We start from the raw sequence: 21,004 nt of genomic DNA on the forward strand, positions 1-21,004 counted from the left end.
TAAATTAATTAGTATTACTTATTTGATTTAAAATGGTAAATTTATTTAAATTTTAAATTATAAATTATAATAGAGGTTTTGATATAATTAAAATTATTAATAAAATAATTTTAACTTTTATTTAATATTAATTATAATAATATTAATAATTAAATTTATTTATAAATGTAAGATTTTGGATAAATTTTTATTATTTAACATAATTATTAACGGGATAATTGCCGCTCAATTTTATTAATAATAATTCAATATGCATTAGTAATAAATTTATTGTTATTAAAAGAAATTTTAGGTTAAAATCAAATAAAAATTGAGAATTAGAAACTTTTTTGTACAGGTTGAAAAAAAATTGAATACAAACACCAAAATATCAATTGGAGCAAATAAAAAATATGCCAATAAGCATGTGATAATCTAACATTTTACAAAATCTCATCAAAATAAAATATCAATGTTATGAATTAAAATGCCAATAAATGGGCGGAGGGAATGGTTTTATTTCTATAGAAAGCATGTGATATATATTTTAGTTAAGAGTTTTATTTTTTCATTGATTTTTCACCTTAAATTTTATTAATAGTTGATGATCTGAGATCCAGAAATAATAGGGTTTTACAGAGGTTTTTGAATATTGAAAACTTAGAGTTTAGGGAGGATCATTCTCCTTTTATCTCTTTTCCTCGTCTGCCAGTGACGTGCAACGGCCTGGTTATCATTGGACCACCTGTCTCTGCCATATTGATACGATCGTACGAGAATATCCGGTACCTGTCTCATGCGTAACGGCCCCTGATTCCCTCCGTGCATGTGTGGATGGATCTACAAGGCTGAAGGTGGGGCCTTCTTCCCGATTCCGGGTTGGGCCGAGAGATAGGAATAAGACTGAGCCCAAGGAGGATCATCCTGAGAAGCCGTGAGGGCTGGGCCGGCCTGAGAGGCAGTGAGGACTGGGTCGGCCTGGTTGAGAAATCCATATGGACCCTGTATCAAGATTCGAACGAGCTGGACCTGTTTGTACTGGGGTCGTGTGGGCCTCCGAGCGATGGGCCGTGATTGAGGGCTTGGCCCCTGACCGGGGTGGAGAAATCCAACGGTCATCAATTGCCCCTTTACCTTCTCGTCAGTTATTGCCCGACTGATGAGGGGGTAAACTTCAAGTGTAATAATGATCGCGCCGCCCCAGGACAAAACTGTTCAGAGCCACTCTTCGTCTCATCACTGTTTTGCATTTTGAATTTTCTCTGTCTTCTCGGAACGCTTGCCTTCTCCTGTTCTCTGCTCTTCTTCGATTTCCTCTGCTCCTCTGCTCTACCTGCTTTTCAGGTACACCTCTTCTATCTCCATGGAAATTTCTAAGCTTCCTGAAGTTTTTAACCTCAAATCCAGTATCACTCCCTCTACTATAACTAACTTCTTTTCTCGGAGCTATTTGGACACTCCCCTTTACTGTATCCGAGCTCCTCTCCGGAACGAGAGGATTGTTCTTCCAGATCCTCCTCCTCCCGGTTTGGTAGATCCTCAGAAGGATCGTAGCATAGTTTTTTTTGTTAAACAATGGGACTTTGGTCTAACTTTTCCGTTTACCTCCTTCTTTATCGAGGTTTTCCAATATTTCAGGATAACTCCTCGAATGCTATCCCCAATTCTATCTTGTTCATGTGTTGCTTTGAATCCATTTGCCTGAGCTAGGGATTTACGCCCACGGCTCATCCATTCGTGACCTTTTTTCGTCTAGTCAGAGCAAGTAACTATTTTTATTACTTTTCCCCTCGTGGGGGTTTATCCATCCTCACGGGTTATAAGGATTCCATAAAGGGCTGGGTAGAGGGTTTTGTAGTCGCGGAGCTGAAAATAGACTTCGGTTCGTCGTGGGGGGTGGAGCTCGACTGGGAGGATGTCTCTCTGGGTTGCAACGACCTGCCCCTGCTGAGCCTTACCGAACAGGTCGGGTACCTTCGATTGACTTCTATTGACAAGAAGTACGACGTCGAGAAGTGTATGTTTGCCTGTAATCTTAGGGATATCCAAGATGCGGGTATTGTACCTTGCCCAACCGTTTTGCCTTTTCTTTGTGATTTCTACTGGGGTTATGCTAACCTGTTATGATTTTATATTTTTTGCAGCTTCTGACTCCAAGATGGACCAAATCAAGCCTCCTAAGAACCTCATATTGTCCCGAGAGAGTATGGACACGGCTTTAGACGTCCTGTTGGCGGGGCGATCCGTGGGAGAGGCTACTCAAAAAGTGGCAGAAACTATTTCCTCCAAGTCGGCTATTCAACCTCCTCCTCCTCCTCCGGTCTCTTCTCGGGCTTCTAAGCCCAGCTCTCGACGCAGCAGGTCGTCCCGGCCTTCCAGCCACGGGAGGTCGAGCTCGGCTCATCAGTCTATACAAGCCCCGGCCTCAAGGTACTTCTAACGAGGGGACGGAAGAGGGTCCCAGGATTATCTCTGAAGAGGCTGAGGGTGTTGGATCGGTGAGGTCGGACCTTGTCCTTCCTACTATGGGCGCTTTTGGGGTCTCCACTACTGTTGAAGAGGAGGTCCCCGGGGGGAGGCTCGAGGTCTCCATTACAGAAGAGGGAGCTCCAGGGAAAAGAGCGGAGGTTATTCTCATGGACGAGGATGTCTCGGAGGCCCCCACCAATGATGCTCTTGCCCCTGAAGAGGTGGGATCTGACCCTGCCAAGGACGGAGGTGTCACAGAGAAGGTAGGGGACAAACGTCCTGCCTCCCTTGAAATGCCTGCCCCAGCTCCAGCTCGGAAGAAGTCCAGGGCTTCCAAGGGATCAGCTCCAGCTCTCCCTCCTATTGGAGAGAAGAAAGAAGGTTCTAAAGCATCAACTCCGGCTCTCCCTCCTCCTGAAAAGAAGAAAGATGTCCCTGTGATACCACTGCTATCTGCTCCTGACAACGATATTCTGAACGCGGAGGATATCACTCATCAGTCTCCGGCGAGCGTGGTTGCTGAGATTGTCAAGGAGCAGATGTTTGATGGCGTCATGGAGGCTTCGGATCCACGCTTGCTTGCTCTCACTGGTCTCTTAGCTAGCTCTACTAGGGAGCAAGCAGCGTTCCGTTCTCGACCTCGTGGGGAGCTCGGAGACACAATCAGGGAGATGCTTCTGATGGTAAGCTAAGCTACCTCCTTTGTTTTCATTCTGGTTTTCTTTGTTTCTTTGTTTTAACAGTTTTTCCTTTGTATTAGGTGACGGGCCTCTTTATGGAGGTGGATGCTCGCGACCACTCTCTCCGGGAATCTATGGACCGTCGGATTGAGGAGGCGCGTCTGGAGGAGAATTTATCTGCAACTAGTGATGCCAAGGGCAACCTCGCAGCAGCTCGAGTTCATACCCAGTCCCTCCAGGTGGAGCTGCATTCTACATTGGAGGCCCTCGAAAGAGCTGACGGGAGGGCAGCTGAGGCACAGGAGCACACCAAGTCCCTGGAATCAGAGTTGTCTCATACCCGCAGGGTTCTCAAGGAGTCTGATGAGAGGGCAGCTCAGCGGAGGTCCGATGTGAAGAAGTTTTGAAGCAGCTGTCCTCCATGGTGGAGACCCTTCGTGAAAAGGACGAGGCTGTGAGTCAGAAGGATGAGGTCCAGCGTCAATACGAGGCCCTGAAGGCTGATTTTGAAGGAGCTCAAGCTCACCTTGATAAGGTGAAGGTTCAAAAGGAAGGAGCCCTAGCTCGGGTTGAGGTTCTCGAGCAGGAGCTGAGCAGGAGTTCTGAGCGTATCAGAGACCTGGCTTCATCGGCAGAGGAGTCCAAACTTCATAATCAAAAGCTTAGTCAAGAAGTCAGGACTTTGGAGCATAAATGCTTAGCCCTGCTCGAGGAGGCCAAACATGTTGAGGATAGGATCCAGCTGGAGTGCGAGAGGCGTTTGATGGAGTATAAGGAATCAGCTGAGCTAAAGGAGAAGATTGAACAAGCATGAGAAGCTCATCTTCAAACTTACAAGGATTCTCCCGAACTGAAAGCAAATATAGCTGAGGCCTGCTAGTCACGACTTGCGGAGTATAAAGCCTCTGATGAGATGAAGGTCACTATTTGGCACAAAGGCTTTCGCATGTACGTGTCCGATTTCAATAGGGGTTTGAGAGATTCCAGACTTGCTCTTTCTACCCCTCTAGCAAAGCTCCGAGCTGCTGAGGTGGACTCCGATGGTGAGGATGTGTTATATGGTGAGGATGATCTGCCCTTACCCAAAGGAACCTCTCGCACTGTAGCTGGGTCCTCTGAGGCAGAACCCAAGCAAGGGGATGAAGACGCTGAGCCTCGAGGGCAGGAGATTGTACCTTTTGTTGGTACGAGGGGCTCTGGGCAAGAGGATGACAGTCCTCCCGTAGATAGTAATATAAATAGTGTGAATGATAATGATGTAAATGTGGATGATAATATGCCTAAACATGTAAGTCCTTTAAGGACAATCTTGCCTTCATCGGAGTAGGTGATTTAGAATAGGCTGTAACATATTTTTTTCTTTTAATGAAATTTTACTTTCACTTATTTGGGCTGCTTCTTGTTTTTCCTTCATACTTGAACTTATCTCTGTTTATCAAGAATGAATCACTTAAACTATGTGTTTCGGAATTTTCCTAAGGAATCCGCTGTGAACTTTTGACCTATAGATTTATTTGTTTCACTAAGGCATTTTTGTCCGTAAGCTTTTTCCGAGCTGGGCTAGCTGCACTCGTGAGCTCTGTTTTTAACAGTGATCAAGGCTTTCAACTTACGAGTTTTTATCCTCGTTACTTTATTAATGTGAGCTCGGGCGCACAACCTTTGCTGAGTAATAATAAGTCAAATCATGTACCTGTCGCGATGATGAGCAGGGCTCGTCTTTCTGCCTTTAGTTCTGTCTTGACAGGGACCGGAGCTGAGGTTTTATCTGCTTCGTGCCATTAGATTCTGCTTCGTGCCATTAGATTTTCCTCGGATTGCCCCTTTACTTCCTCAGTATTTATTACATGAATAGTGAGGGAGTAAATCCCTAGACTTCATTTGTACTTGCACGACTTCTTTTTAGGCCATTTTACTTCGCTTTCTGGTTGTGAGCTCGGATGTCTGGTCCTCCTCAAGGTGATACTTTGTCAGTCGGTGCAACTTAATCTGCGTGCTCCACTGGGATGGGGAGTTTGGCCTTTGTCGTTTTCCTTCTTCTTGGGTTATTTTTGCTAAATGTTTGTTCATGGCAAACTGACTCGAGTTGTGAGCACAGTCCTTTGCCTTCGTTTATCCTCCTATGTGTTCCTGCATTTATGGGCCTTTTCATAAAGGGAGCTCGGTTCTCTGTTATTTCCTCTATACTTAGCTTCATTCTACCTGAGTGTTTCATGTTGCGAGTCTATCCGAGCTGGGAGCTCGGTTCTTTGCTCTTTGCTTAGGCTTTTATGCCTATAGCCTGTGATGCTTCTTGTACTCCTGAGTGTTATCCGGCCTCTTTGCTGTTTAGACCTCTCTCTAGGCTAGTTGAGCTAGTTTAGTGCCAGCGGTCAATTCTCGAGGTCGGTGCCTCTTATGATTGTCCCTGTTTCTCTGTATTTTGGTACGCATTTTGCTTAGGATTCACTTTGCCTTTAATTCGGTCTTCCTATTGGATTTTCCAGTACCGAGCTCATTTTTTGAGGTCGGCATGGTGCTTTGGCGCTCTTGGCTATTGTGCCCCGAGCTCCTTCGGGAGGTCGGAGTCTGGTTTTTCATTGGTAGCTTAGGACTCATCTTTCGCGTGAGATCGGAGCTATATTTTTATGAGTTGTCCCTGCACATGATATTGGGAATTTTTGCTCCGGAAGGCCCTTAAGACCTTCACCGACCGTTTTTGTTTTGTTTTCCCAGGAGTTCTAGGGGATCTCGGTCTTCTTTGTTTTCCTGGGAGTTCTAAGGGATCCCGGTCTTCGTGCTCCGGGAGGTCTTTAAGATCCTCACCGGCCATTTTTATTTTGTTTTCCCGGGAGTTCTAGGGGATCTCGGTCTTCGTGCTCCGGGAGGTCTTTTAAGATCCTCACCGGCCGTTTTTGTTTTGTTTTCCCGGGAGTTCTAGGGGATCCCGGTCTTCTACCTCTGAGGTCTCTATGTCTCAGGGTCTTCATTTCCAGGAGATCTTGGGGATCCTGGACTTGTATCCGGGAGATCTTGAAGATCCCAGTCTTCTACCTCTGAGGTCTCTATGTCTCAGAGTCTTCATTGCCAGGAGATCTTGGGGATCCTGGACTTGTATCTATGCCTCAAGGAGGTCTTTCTGAGCTCTGTTCTTTCTTTTCTATGGAGAATTATCATTCATAATAATAATAGAGATAATCTCGTTGTGTAAACAATGGTGTTGTTTTATTCATTCATGTTTTTCAGAGTATAATGCTTTTCTTTACAAATATATCAGGGAAAGTACCTCTTTAGGTGCTGGATATTCCAGGCGTGGGGCTCAGGGTTTCCTTGCATATCTTCAATTCGGTATACTCCTGGCCTGACCACTTTTGCTATCCTGAATGGGCCCTCCCAGGTCGGTGCCAACTTGCCCACTGCCGCTCTTTTTCCCGTAGCTTCCAAGTTTCTTAGGGCTAGGTCCCCTACCTTTAGACTTCTTTCCCTGACCCTTTGGTTGTAATAACGGGCTGCCCGTTGTTGATAAGCAGCAGTTCGGACTTGAGCTTCCTCCCTAATTTCTTCGAAAGCGTCCAAGTTTGTAACGACCCGAAAATCAGACCGCTACCGGCGCTAGGATCCAGATCGGCTTAAGGCCGCCGGGACCCGTAGCAAGCCTGACATAAAACCTGTAAACCTGTATAATCCCATACACGATCGACAACATGCAGAAAAATTAAAACTTTTCTTTCCATGAACCTCAACCAAACTCAACCTGTGCATAAACATTAATATAACATTGATCCCTCTGTGGAATCTCATCAGTGCCCCCAAAAGGAGTGGCACAGCATATGTTGAGTTGGTTTACATAAACATCGTAAAAATTCTCCAGATCATGTATTAAAGGGATAACACAATCTATGATCAAGCACACATCTAACATCCATATACATCATCTCATTACATGACTATACTGATTAAGACTTTACATTACAATTTGATCATGTCCATTGCTAGCTATTACATAAACAGAACTTCTTTACTCTATCCGGACTCCTGCTTTATACTGTACCTGCAAGCCTGGGGGTAAAGGGAGAGGGGTGAGCTAAAAGCCCAGTGAGTAGAACCATAAAACATATTATCAAACATGCTCTTATGAAATGCATCATAACACAGACAATTCACATAAGGGTTGGGTGAACTTGTCACCAATTAGTCCAAGCTAACATTGTGCCAGGCCGTAGCATGGGGTACTGGTCTTCCTGTCATACATACATTACTTACCATTATCCCAGGGCCTCCTCGGGGCTCCTGGTCTTCGAGTCCCACAATCGTGCCAGGCCGTAGAATGGGGTCCTGGTCTTCCTGTCATGGACTAATTGGGTCATCCAACATTCACCCACATCAACAACAATCGATGCAATGCGGCATATTCGTGAATACTAATGCAATTATCCTATTGCATAATCATGATGCATGTAACATGATAAAACATTTAATTTAAAAGCTTAAGTTTAGTTCCACTCACCTCTGGCTGACTCTGACAACACCGAAGCAGCTGAACTCACTGCTGGGGTCCTCGGTTCCTCGGGTCCGAACCTACACAGGTGGACTCAAATGAGGGACCAAACACACCTGAACATAACTATAAACTACTCCCCAAAAACTCCCTAAAACATCATGAAACAACAAATGGAAAAACATGCAAAGAAGGCCTGGACAGGGCACTTTCGGCGGCAGGTTCGGCGGCCGAAAGTCCCTCCAGAGCCGAAAGTGCCCTGTCCAGGCCTTCTTTGCATGTTTTTCCATTTGTTGTTTCATGATGTTTTAGGGGGTTTTTGGGGAGTAGTTTATAGTTATGTTCAGGTGTGTTTGGTCCCTCATTTGAGTCCACCTGTGTAGGTTCGGATCCGAGGACCCCAGCAATGAGTTCAGCTGCTTCGGTGTTGTCAGAGTCAGCCAGAGGTGAGTGGAACTAAACTTAATCTTTTAAATTAAATGTTTTATCATGTTACATGCATCATGATTATGCAATAGGATAATTGCATTAGTATTCACGAATATGCCGCATTGCATCGATTGTTGTTGATGTGGGTGAATGTTGGATGACCCAATTAGTCCATGACAGGAAGACCAGGACCCCATTCTACGGCCTGGCACGATTGTGGGACTCGAAGACCAGGAGCCCCGAGGAGGCCCTGGGATAATGGTAAGTAATGTATGTATGACAGGAAGACCAGGACCCCATGCTACGGCCTAGTTCACCCAACCCTTATGTGAATTGTCTGTGTTATGATGCATTTCATAAGAGCATGTTTGATAATATGTTTTATGGTTCTACTCACTGGGCTTTTAGCTCACCCCTCTCCCTTTACCCCCAGGCTTGCAGGTACAGTATAGAGCAGGAGTCCGGATAGAGTAAAGAAGTTCTGTTTATGTAATAGCTAGCAATGGACATGATCAAATTGTAATGTAAAGTCTTAATCAGTATAGTCATGTAATGAGATGATGTATATGGATGTTAGATGTGTGCTTGATCATAGATTGTGTTATCCCTTTAATACATGATCTGGAGAATTTTTACGATGTTTATGTAAACCAACTCAACATATGCTGTGCCACTCCTTTTGGGGGCACTGATGAGATTCCACAGAGGGATCAATGTTATGTTAATGTTTATGCACAGGTTGAGTTTGGTTGATGTTCATGGAAAGAAAAGTTTTAATTTTTATGCATGTTGTCGATCGTGTATGGGATTATACAGGTTTACAGGTTTTATGTCAGGCTTGCTACGGGTCCCGGCGGCCTTAAGCCGATCTGGATCCTAGCGCCGGTAGCGGTCCGATTTTCGGGTCGTTACACAATTGGTATCAGAGCCTGGGCCTCATGAGTACGGTGTGCTGAGCGAGGATGCTCAGGCCTTATGGGGGGTAGAAGCCCTATGAGGTGGATTGAAAGTATCCCACATCGGAAAGAGGTAAGGAGGGGGGACGCCTTATAAGGGCAAGCCCCAAGAGACCACAGTAGACGCGTTTTGGGAAGAAAGGGTATCAAATCCCTTGACCCAAGAACAAAACCGTGAGGGGAAGGCTGGGCCAAGGCCCTCGAACCCAAAGTGGACAATATCTACTGTTGTGGGCCCAGAGGATGTTACAAAGTTGTTCCTTAATTTATCATCGTTAGTGTTCTCGTTAACAAATTGGACTCGATGAGTGGGGATTTGCAGCTCGACTGGGACTACGGCCTCTGTGCCTAAGCAAGTGCAAAGGGCGTTTCTTTAGTGGACGCTCTAGGGGTAGTTCGGAGTGCCCACAGGATACTGTTGAGCTCTTCTGCCCAGTTCGCCTTTGCCCCATCCAGCCGTTTCTTTAATCCTTGGAGGATAGCTCTGTTGGTAACCTCTGTTTGACCATTAGTTTGAGGATGGGCTACGGAGGAGAATTTATGCTATATGCCCATGTTCGCCGTAAATGCTCGGAAGGTGCTGCAGTCAAATTGTCTGCCGTTGTCAGATATGAGCACTCTCGGTATGCCAAACCTACAGATGATGTTTCCCCATACGAAATCTATCATCTTGCGAGCTGTGATCGTGGATATTGCTTCTGCCTCGGGCCATTTTGAGAAATATTCTACAGCCACCACTGCAAATTTCCTCTGCCCCGTGGTCTTGGGAAAGGGTCTCAGGATGTCTATTCCCCATTGCGAGAATGGCCACGGGCTGGATATGCTGGATTGAGGAGTGGCTGGGACTTTGATGGTGTTAGCAAATCTTTGGCATACGTCGCACCTTCGGACAAATTCTTCTGTCTCTTTTTTGGCAGTGGGCCAGTAGTACCCTTGCCTGAATATTTTATTGGCTAGTGTCACTGCTCCTTTGTGAGCTCCGCACATTCCCCTGTGTATCTCCTCCATCACCTTTGTAGCCTCGTCCGGGCTCACACACCGGAGCCACGGGCTGGATTTCCCTCTTTTGTATAACGTCCCCCTTACTGCTTGGTAATTGGCCGCACGAGCTGCTATCTTTCTGGCTTCATCCTTATCCTCAGGGAGCTTTCCCTTCTCCAGGTATTCTAGGTATGGGGTCATCCAAGTCGGGCCTTGTTCCACCCGCAATACCGTGTTTGTTTTATTAAAAGCAGGCGTGTGGATGTGCTGTATGTATACTTCATCGGGGAGCTGTTCTAATTCTTCTTTGGACAACCGACTAAGCAGATCTGCTTCCTCATTTTCTTCCCGAGGTATTCTTTGAAATTTTATGGTAACTCCCCGATCCATGAGCTCAGCCTCTATAGCTTTTACTTTTGCCAGGTAACTCTGTATGGTTGGGTCTCTGGCTTGATATGCCCCAGTTATCTGATTGACCACCAGTTGTGAGTCGCTATTCACTTCGAGGTCGGTTGCCCCTACCTTCATTGCCACCAGCATCCCGTTTATTAGGGCTTCATACTCCGCCATATTGTTGGAGGCTTTGAATTCTAAGCGTAGGGCATAGCAAACCTTAAATTCTCTAGGGCCCTTAAGCATTACTCCAGCGCCGCTGCCTCCAGCGCCTGAAGCCCCGTCTACATATAATTTCAGTTGAACTTTTGGGAGGGTTCTTCCTTTCTTTCCTTCCCCGACACTTCTGAAGATGATTCTCCTTGTTCCTCATTGAATGTGCATTCTGCTATGAAGTCAGCAAGGGTCTGAGATTTTATAGCTGTTCGAGATCGGTATTCCAGGCAATAAGGACTAATCTCAATGGACCAAGCTAGCATCCGGCCTGAGGTCTCCGGTCTATGTAGAATCTTCTTCAAGGGTTGATCTGTCATTACTACTCCCTGGTGGCTTTCCAGATAAACCCTGAACTTTCGGACTGCCAGTAGTAGAGCGTATGCTATCTTCTCGATATTCAAATATCTGACCTCGGTATCTTTAAGCACCTTGCTGACGTAGAAAATAGGCTTCTGCTCTCCTTCTTCCACCTTTACCAGTACGGCGCTGACTGCTTGCTCAGAGGCCGCCAGGTATATCAGAAGTTCCTCACCTTCTACGGGGCTACTAAGCACGTGGGGCGAGCTGAGATAGCTTTTTAGTTCTTTGAAGGCTTCTCGACAGTCTTCTGTCTATTCGAAATTTGGCACTTTCCTCAACTTTTTGAAGAATGGTAAACACTTTTCTGCCGATCTCGACGTGAACCGATTAAGCGCCACTACTCTCCCGGTCAATCTCTGGACGTCCCTTACACAGGTCAGTTCTGGCATATTCAGTATGGCCTCTACCTTCTCCGGGTTGGGCTCGATGCCTTTCCCACTCACCATGTATCCTAGGAATTTTCCTCTGATGAAGAAGGCACATTTCGCTGGGTTCAGCTTCATTCTGTACTGATCTAATACTCCGAATACCTCCCTCAAATCTGCCACGTGCTGTTGGAAAGTTAGGCTCTTGACCACCATATCGTCCACATAAACTTCTACGTTTCTGCCGATCTGATTTTTGAAGATCTTGTTCATCAGTCTTTGGTAAGTTGCCCCAGCGTTTTTCAATCCAAAAGGCATGGCTCTATAGCAGTAAGTCCCATCTTCTGTTATGAACGAGGTCTTTTCTTCGTCCGACCTGTCCATTGGGATTTGATGATAACCAGACATTGCATCCAAAGATGACATATAATCAAAACCGGCCGTAGAATCGACCATTTTATTAATATCAGGGAGGGGATAACAATCTTTAGGGCAAGCCTGATTCAGGTCAGTGAAATCTATGCATATCCTATATTTGCCATTGGCTTTTTTGACTAGTACAAGATTAGCTAACCACTGTGGGTACATGACTTCCCTAATAAAGTCTGCCTCTTCTAACTTCTGCACTTCCTCCCTGGTGGCCTGTTGCTTCTCCCTTCCTACCATCCTCTTCTTCTGCTTCACCGGCCTAGCTTCGGGGAGGACGTTCAGCTTATGGGTCATCACCTCGGGATCAATTCCGGGCATGTCAAAAGGCTTCCAGGCGAAGCTTGACGCGTGACTTCGGATCAAGGCCATGACCTCAGTTTCTGTTCTTTGGTGAGGCCGGCGTTGAGACTAAAGACTTTATCTGTTTCTGCTTCTGATAAGGGAAAAATCTCCAGTTCCCCCACCGGCTCTGTCCTGGCCTCTGTTTTCTCGTCTTGGACCTCCAGGACTTCTGAATCCAGCCTATCTTCTGTTGAGCTCGACTCTGCTACCGTAGCTAGGTACACTGCCCTTGCTTCCTCCTGGCTTCCCCGAACTATTCCCACCCCTGCCTCTGTTGGAAACTTCATTGCCAGATATCTGATACTGGTGACGGCCTCAAAGTCAAACAGCGCAGGTCTTCCCAGGATCGCGTTGTAGCTCAGGGGGAGTTTAGTCACCAGGAACACCGTATAATGGGTGCGAGTCCTTAGTGCTTCTCCCAAAGTAAGGGCTAGCTTTACCTTCCCTTCCACCATCACTGGCGTTCCTCCAATTCCTTTAATCGGGGCCTGATCCCGAACCAGCTGCTCTTCGAGGATTCCCATTTGCCGGAAGACTCGGTAAGGTAGCAGATTCACCTTGCTCCCGTCATCCACTAAGATCTTCTTTACCCGGTAGTTGTGAATGACAGCTTCAACGACAAGGGCGTCGTCATGGGGCATCTGAACACCCTGGGCATCCTCTGAGGAGAAAGTGATGACCGTTGGAGAGTGTACGATGACCTGCATGACGTCAGCACTGCTGCTTTCTCCCTCTCTACTCCTCTTTTTACCCCTTCGAATCATCCGACCTCCTGTGCCTCCGATGATCATATTGATGGTCCCACTGGACCCATCATTTACGGGGTTAGTCCCCGTTCTCCTCGGCGCTTGGACTGCCGGATTGGGCTGGGGTCTCTGTCCTTCTGGTTTCCTCACGAAGTTCTTTAGGTGTCCTCTTTTTATCAGCCTCTCGATTTTTGTGATCAACTGGAAACAGTTATTGGTGTCGTGGCCATGAGTACGATGGAACTGACAGTATTTGTCAGGATTTCACTGGTCGGCTTCCGTTCTCAGGGTTCTGATGCCCCCAGGATTTCACTGGTCGGCTTCCGTTCAAATAACAGAAGATATAGGAAGAGTTTCAAACCTACCATCAGTGATATATACAACATATAAAGGAGATGAGCCTAAACCAGCAATTCAGACTATAGTAAAACCCATATTTTCAACATTAGATATCCCAGATAGACATCATAAAATGAAAGGAGTTGATTATAGTTTTTCTGTACCCCAGGCAGTTTATAACCCTGTAGAAAATTATTTAAATCAACAGGCTGAAATAGCACCTTCATCACCAGAATCACCATCAGCATCTGCTATAACAGAAAATATAAATAATATAAACAGAGAATTAAATGTTCTTACTAAAGCAAAGATTGAAAAGAAATTTCTAAAAGAAATAATTAAGACAAAAAATTTAAGAAAATTAAATAAGATTGTTAAAGAAAATAATTTTGAAAAGTTAAAAGAAGAATATTTTGAATATATAAATAAAGAAGGAAAAATAAAAATTTTTTGAATGGTTTGAATTAAGAAAAATAAAAAGCATAAATCCAATAACAGTAAGAGATAAGAGGCCAGAATGGATTGTAAATTATAAAGCAATTCAAAGTGATTTTCCACCTAAAACGATTAGTAAAATAAAACATGGAGAAAATGAAATAATTTGTGCACCACATAAAATAACTAAAGAAAATAAAACAGATAAAAAGGTAATAGAACAAAATAATTTCAGTAATGCAAGTTTAATTTGTATAGGCACTCAATTAAAAAAGATAGAAAAAATTTTAAAAGAAAAAGAGCTAGAAATAGAAGAGAAGAAAGAAATAAAACCACATGTATTTAAATCATATCAAATATCTAGTTCAAGCCAAAAAGAATTAAAAGCTAATAAAAATGAATTTTTGCAAAGTCTAAAAGACCAGTTAAGTAAAATAGAAACTTCAGAATCTAGTAAAAATATAATTCCGGAAACTCCTCAATCTAGAAATATAAATGCATTAGAAGAAGAGTTAGAATCTGAAACTGAACAAAGTCAGCCAGATTCAGAAGATATAAAGCAATTTGAAATAAATTCTATATCACATAGAGAAATAGTAAGTAGAGCACCAGATTTAAGATTAATAGAAAAGCCAAATATTACATCTCAGTTTAAATATAATGCTTCAACAGTATATGAATGAAATATAGATGGATTGTCTGAGTATAATATTTTAATTTACTCCAACAAATGACTATGGCAGCCAATGCATATAAAACCCAGTCTTTTGCTTCAGACAGAGCAATAGCTGAAATAATAATAGCAGGTTCAAATTAAGTGACTTCCAAAATTATAAAACCACTTTTCTAACAAGATTGATGTTAAGGGAAGATTCAAATCAAGATTTTTGGAAAGAAAAATTCTTAGCAGGACTTCCTTATTTCTTAGGAGAAAAAGTCGGGAACAATATAAAACAACAATTTGGTAATCCAATTCCATATAAAAGATTAACATATGGCCAACTGGTAAGTATAATTCAAAAAGAAGGATTACAAATTTGTCAGGATTTAAAGTTACAAAGAACATTAAAATATGAAATGCATAGGACTAAGCAAGAACTAGGATCATTTTATAAACAGTTTGATTATGGAATAACCCAAGATAAAAGTTGTAATGGTCAATGTTCTAAATTTAAACCAAGAAAGTATTATAAGAAAGATAAATATTACAAGAAGAGATATATAGCAAAACCTAGTATAATTCAGAAAGAAGGATTACAAATTTGTCAGGATTTAAAGTTACAAAGAACATTAAAATATGAAATGCATAGGACTAAGCAAGAACTAGGATCCTTTTGTAAATAGTTTGATTATGGAATAACTCAAGATAAAAGTTGTAATGGTCAATGTTCTAAATTTAAACCAAGAAAGTATTATAAGAAAGATAAATATTACGAGAAGAGATATATAGCAAAACCTAGTAAAGAGGAATATTATAGGAAGAAAATTTATAAACCTCATAACAAATATAGGAAGAAGGTTCCAATAAATAAAACTCAAAATAAAAAATCCTTTAAAGATTTAATATGTTTTAATTGTGGGCAAAAAGGCCATACATCAAGATTTTGTAAGTTTAATAAGAAATTAAATGAATTAGAATTAGATGAAGAAATACTAAATAAAATTTAAGAATTATATATAGATCAGAACTTTCAGAATCAGAAGTAACAGAAAGTGAGGATCAGATAGATGAATTAGGAGCTAGCTCGTCAGAAAAATCAATAAGTGTACTAACTAAAGAGCAAGGCTCATTATTAGACTTAATAAATAATATAGAAGATAGCAGTACAAAGGAAAAGTTTCTTAAAAAATTAATAAAAAGTTTTGATGAAACCGAAGAAATTAAAGATACTATTCCCAAAATAGAAAAACAAACTTATGATTTAACTAAAATATTAAATAAAAATAAGAATCCTAAAGCAACAATATCTATAGGAGAATTATAAAAAGAAATCAAAATGGTAAAAGCTGAAGTAAAAAATTTAAGGCATCAGCTTCAAAAAGATTCAAAAAGAATAAAATTCCTAGAAGAACAATTAATTTCTGGATCATCCTCCTCATCTGAAGAAATAGAAGAAGAAGATAATAAAATTAGTATATTAGACAATGAAGAAGTAGATAATAATTTTATTCTATTATTGCAAGAAATAACTTCTAGAAAATATTTAGTAAAAATAACTATTAAATTATCAGAGGATTTCAGGATAGATACAATAGCATCGTTTGACACAGGAGCAGATTTAAATTGTATAAAATCAAGCAGCAAATAAGACTAATCTAAACATTTTAGGGAAAACAGAAGCAGTAATAGTAAATCAAGATTTAGAAATAAAAACTGTATTTCTATTAGCTCAGCAAATAAATCATATGGTAATATTAGGAACCCCCTTTATAAATTTAATAACACCTTATATAGTAAAAAAAGACTGTATAGAAATTAAAATGAAAAACAAAAAGATTAAAATGAACTTCACAGAGAAATCCAAAACAAAAAATCTAAACTTAATAAAAGCACATTCCATTAGGACAATGGAAATAAATTCAATAATAAAATCTAGGACAGAGGATTTAAAAGATTTAAAAAATAATGTACATTTAACTAGAATTAAAAAACAATTAGAAAGTGAGGTCATAAAAACCAGAATAGAAAGGTTAAAAAATTGCATGGAAGAAGAATTATGTGCAGATCATCCTAATGCTTTTTGGATTAGAAAACAGCATATGGTAGATTTGCCTTATGAATAAGGATTTAATGAGAACTCAATCTCAACTAAAGCTAGACCAATTCAGATGGCACCTGAACTATTAGAGCATTGTAAGAAAGAAATAAAAGAATTAGAGGATAAAAAGTTAATAAGTAAATCAATAAGTCCTTGGTCATGTGCAGCTTTTTATGTTAATAAAAGTGCAGAAATAGAAAGAGGAACACCAATATTAGTTATAAATTATAAACCATTAAATACATCATTAAAATGGATTAGATATCCTATACCTAATAAAAAAGATCTTTTAAATAGGTTATATAATGCAAATATATTCAGTAAATTTGATATGAAGTCAGGATATTGGCAGATTCAAATAGATCCTAAAGATCGATATAAAACGACATTTACTGTTCCCTTTGGCCAATATGAATGGAACGTAATGCCCTTTGGATTAAAAAATGCACCTTCAGAATTCCAAAGAATAATGAATGATATTTTTAACCCATATTCAAAATTTTGCATTGTTTAAATAGATGATGTGTTAATTTTTAGTCAAAGTATTGAAGAACATTTTAAACATCTAAAAACATTCTGTATGATAATAAGGAAAAATGGGTTAGCCTTAAGTAAAACTAAAATGAATTTATTTCAGACTAAAATAAGATTTCTAGGACATTATATAGAACAAAGTATTATTCAACCAATTGAAAGGACAATGACATTTGGAGATAAATTTGCTGATGAAATAACTAATAAAACCCAATTACAAAGATTTCTAGGTTGTTTAAACTATGTTATAGATTTTTATCCAAACTTAAATAGGATGATAAAACCCTTACATAATAGACTTAAGAAAAATGCTAAACCATGGATAGAACAACATACCAGTATTATAAAACATATAAAATCATTAGTAAAGGAAATTCCATACTTATATCTTCCTAATCCAGAAGCTTTTAAAATTGTAGAAACTGATGCTTGAGATATAGGATATGGAGGAATTCTAAAACAAAGAATAGATGGTAAAGAAAAAATAATCCAGTTTACCTCGGGACATTGGAATTCTGCCCAACTGAATTATTCTACAATTAAGAAAGAAATTTTAAGTATTGTAATTTGCATAAATAAATTCCAGTTTGATTTGTTAAATTAAAAGTTTCTAGTCAGAATCGATTGTAAATCAGCAAAAGATGTTTTAAAGAAAGATGTTAAAAACCCTGCCTCTAAGCAAATTTTTGCCAGATGGCAAGCTATTTTGAGCATTTTTTATTTTGATATTGAGTACATTAAAGGTAGTCAAAATAATATTCCAGATTTTCTAACTAGAGATTTCTTACAGAAAAATGGGAAGGAAGAAGAATAAACAGAAGGAAATAAAGTCCAGCTCCAGTTCTCCCACTAAAGCTCTTTCCGAACATTCAGAAAAAGTTATGGAAACCATTGTAAAACCTTCTGAACCCAGTAAAACCATAAATACCCAAGATAAAAACCCAGAAGATTTAAAGCGGTGGATAGAAGAACTAAGTAAATCGCCAGAAGTAATTAAAGCATTGCAGAATGTCGCATCCTCATCAAGCTCAGGTATGAATTCAAACCCTAAAGCGATCGTACCCATTCATGGTACGACTAGTCTGTCTCAAACGGTAGACAGTAAAGACAAATCAAATCCGTTAATGGCTGTGGGTTTGCCAAAAATCCAATCTTCTCATGGGTATAGCATTTATAAATGGACTATAAAACCACTTTTTGACTTTGAAATTGTAATTGAAAATGGTTATAATGTTATAAACCCATGGGCAGTCATTAAAAAATATTATCCTGAGAATTGGTATTTTCTTCCCAAAGATTTTTCAAAATCTCAGGAATATTATTCAAGTATTTTAGAAGAAACCGATTCTGTAAAAATAAAACATAATTTTGATAAGAATGATAAAACAGTGGTAGCCTATTCTTCTTTGCAAATAAAAAGGGTTACCCATCCAAGAGATTGGCCAGTCCCAACATTATATACAAAAATAACATTTAAAACTCTAAAAAAGCATTCTACTTCTTATAACTATTTTGATTACATGGATGCTTGGAAAAATGTTTTCTGTATCCAAAATCCAACTCATACTCATTCCTGGTTAATATATTTTAACCAGTCAAAAATTAAAATTACCACCCAATTTCCAAATTGGTTTTTAAAGTGGTGGCATTATAAAGGTATTTCGGAAGAAATAATTTCACCCGAAGTATTTCAAATATATCAGTATTTTAAAACCAATTATAAACCTCCTTAAAATGAAAAGTATATTCCTCCCTTGATGTATTTCTGTATGAACTTTTTTATTCCTTGGGTATACCAATGGTTCTTTGATTTTCAGTATTCATCAGGAACTAGTATACCTATTATTGTCAGAAAACATAAAATAAAATGGTGGGGATCATTCAAAAATACCACCACAGAGATGGTTGTAAAACAATGGATACTTCAAAGAGCACAGCTTCCTACTGTGTCTTATGCTGGAAAATTAACTCTGCAAGGAGAGCCATCATTTGGAGCCCAGAAAGCCCAATGCCAGGCCTTACTAGCAGCATCTAAAAACCCTGAAGAATTTAAGTTGATTTGCCAGCAAATGTATAATCAGCTTACTTCATCAGAGAAAGAAAAGTTAAATCAAGAGTCATCCAGTAGTAAAGAATCATCAAAACGGTCTTCCAGTAAGAAGATGGTCAAGAAAAAATCCAGCAGGAGAAAATCTAAAAAACAGTCCAGTTCGGATATAGAGTCAAAGCGTCTGAGACGTCATCCTCTTAAAATCTGGTATCTTCATACGACAGCAATGAAGATGACTGTTATGGTATACTTTCAGCTATCAAGATAAAAAGCAAGACTGACAAAGTAAAAAAGGAAAAGAAAAAGAAAGAAAAAGTAAAAAAGAAAGGAAAAGAAAAGAAGAAGCGGGACACCTCATCTTCAGAATCAAATTAAAATCCAGCACAGTAAAGATTCGGTGGCAGGCAAGACACTGTTTACAAATAGTAAAGTGGCAGACAGACTATTCACCAACAGTAAAAAGGAAGAATAATGGCAGACAAGTCACTATTCATGAACAGTAAAAGCCCGCGTGATCCAACAGTAAAGACTCCCGTGGTTCTACCGTAAAACTTAGAAATTTTCTATAAAAGGGAGCCTCTCCCCTTGTGAAGGCACACTTGTAATCCCTCTCTCTCTCTCTCTAGTTTCCCTTTACATTTCCTTTGTATATTCTCTCTCTATTTCCAGAGTTCTGTATCAATTCTTAAATTTTAAAATATAGTAAGTTTCTTATTTCTCTTTTTAAACTGTTACTTTATAAGTCCGTGTTGACGGCACTCTTCTCTTCTCCCCCCTCACTCTGACTTAACTTTGGGGATCCCAAGTTAAGGTTGCAGGAACCCTGACCTCAGTAAGAAAATTAAAATCACCATAAGTATGCTCTGTGGTTGCGGCTTAGGCTGATCTTCCTAATTAGAAATTTGTTTGTTATAAAACGTATTAAATTTATACATTAAAAGTTATGATTTGATAAATTTTCATAAAAACTCTGAATCAATAGTGTTTGTGTGCGATCCATGTGTTTGTTGGGATTTAATATACTTCAGATGCCCCCAGGCGAATGGCCGTTGCTTGGTCTCTCCCTGCCTTGGGAATGAATGGAGTGTCCTAAGATTAAAGTAGCGCCTCGACTAACAGCTTAAACTTTTGGTCTGGTGGTAAGCGCCTCAATTAGGCCTTACGGCTCAATGCTATCAGAGCCAGGTCGCGGGTTCGATCCGTGGGGGTGAAGGGATTTTTAATATAATATACTTCAAATGCCCCAGGCGAATGGCCGTCCCTTGGTCTCTCCATTCCTTGGGAATGAATGGATATATATATTACAATTTCAATATAGCTTATTTTAATAATAAATATTTTAATTTTAAATTTAGTGTCTAAATTTTTTAACTTAAATATAATAGTGGCCTCAATTTTAAATTATGATATCCAATTTTAATTTTATATTTTCAATTTAAAATTAAAAAATATAATTTTTATTTTAAATTAAAATTACAATTGCATATTTTTTTCTAATTAGCAAAATAATTAGTTAAAATTATTTATTTATTTATTTATTTTTTCAATTGGTTCAGTTTTAATTTTTTAAATTTTAGAATATTTAATTAAGTTAATTACATTAGACGTAAATTTAAATTTATTTACGTACTCGACCAACAAATTAAAAAATAGGAAAAATAATGTATTAAATGGAATATGACAAGAAAACACTTTACCGTTTAAAAAATTAAAGCAATTTGCACTCATATAATCACTCTAATAATTATAAAAAAACATATTTAAATATATATATATAATTTCGATTGGGTGTATATTTAAATTTAATTATATATTCGATTAATAAATTAAAGAGTATAAAAAATAATAAAAAATAGGCTAAATCAAATAATATTTTACAATTTAAAAAATAAAACAAATCACAGACTAATTTAATTGCTCTAATTTATATCATATATAATAAAACAATTCACAGACTAATCTAATTTCTCTAATTTATATTATATATAAAAATAAAAAAAAGTGAAAATAATGAAATTTTTCATAATATTTTAAAATTTTAAATTATTTAAAAATAAATAATTTA

General features: G+C 39.5%; 2 protein-coding genes across 2 annotated transcripts; both read left to right on the forward strand.

Annotated features, from left to right (window-relative positions):
* The first annotated feature begins 2,504 nt into the window (after window positions 1-2,504).
* On the forward strand, window positions 2,505-3,535 carry LOC122723339. Its single transcript, XM_043955349.1, has 2 exons — window positions 2,505-3,131; window positions 3,209-3,535. Exons 1-2 carry the CDS (start codon window positions 2,505-2,507, stop codon window positions 3,533-3,535), a joined length of 954 nt encoding a protein of 317 aa, XP_043811284.1.
* Window positions 3,536-3,549: 14 nt separating this feature from the next.
* LOC122723347 lies at window positions 3,550-3,942 on the forward strand. The gene has a single exon (XM_043955384.1). It carries the CDS (start codon window positions 3,550-3,552, stop codon window positions 3,940-3,942), a length of 393 nt encoding a protein of 130 aa, XP_043811319.1.
* The last annotated feature ends 17,062 nt before the right edge of the window (window positions 3,943-21,004 follow it).

The sequence above is a fragment of the Manihot esculenta genome, chromosome 1, assembly GCF_001659605.2.
Source record: "Manihot esculenta cultivar AM560-2 chromosome 1, M.esculenta_v8, whole genome shotgun sequence".
Taxonomy (NCBI): Eukaryota; Viridiplantae; Streptophyta; class Magnoliopsida; order Malpighiales; family Euphorbiaceae; genus Manihot; species Manihot esculenta.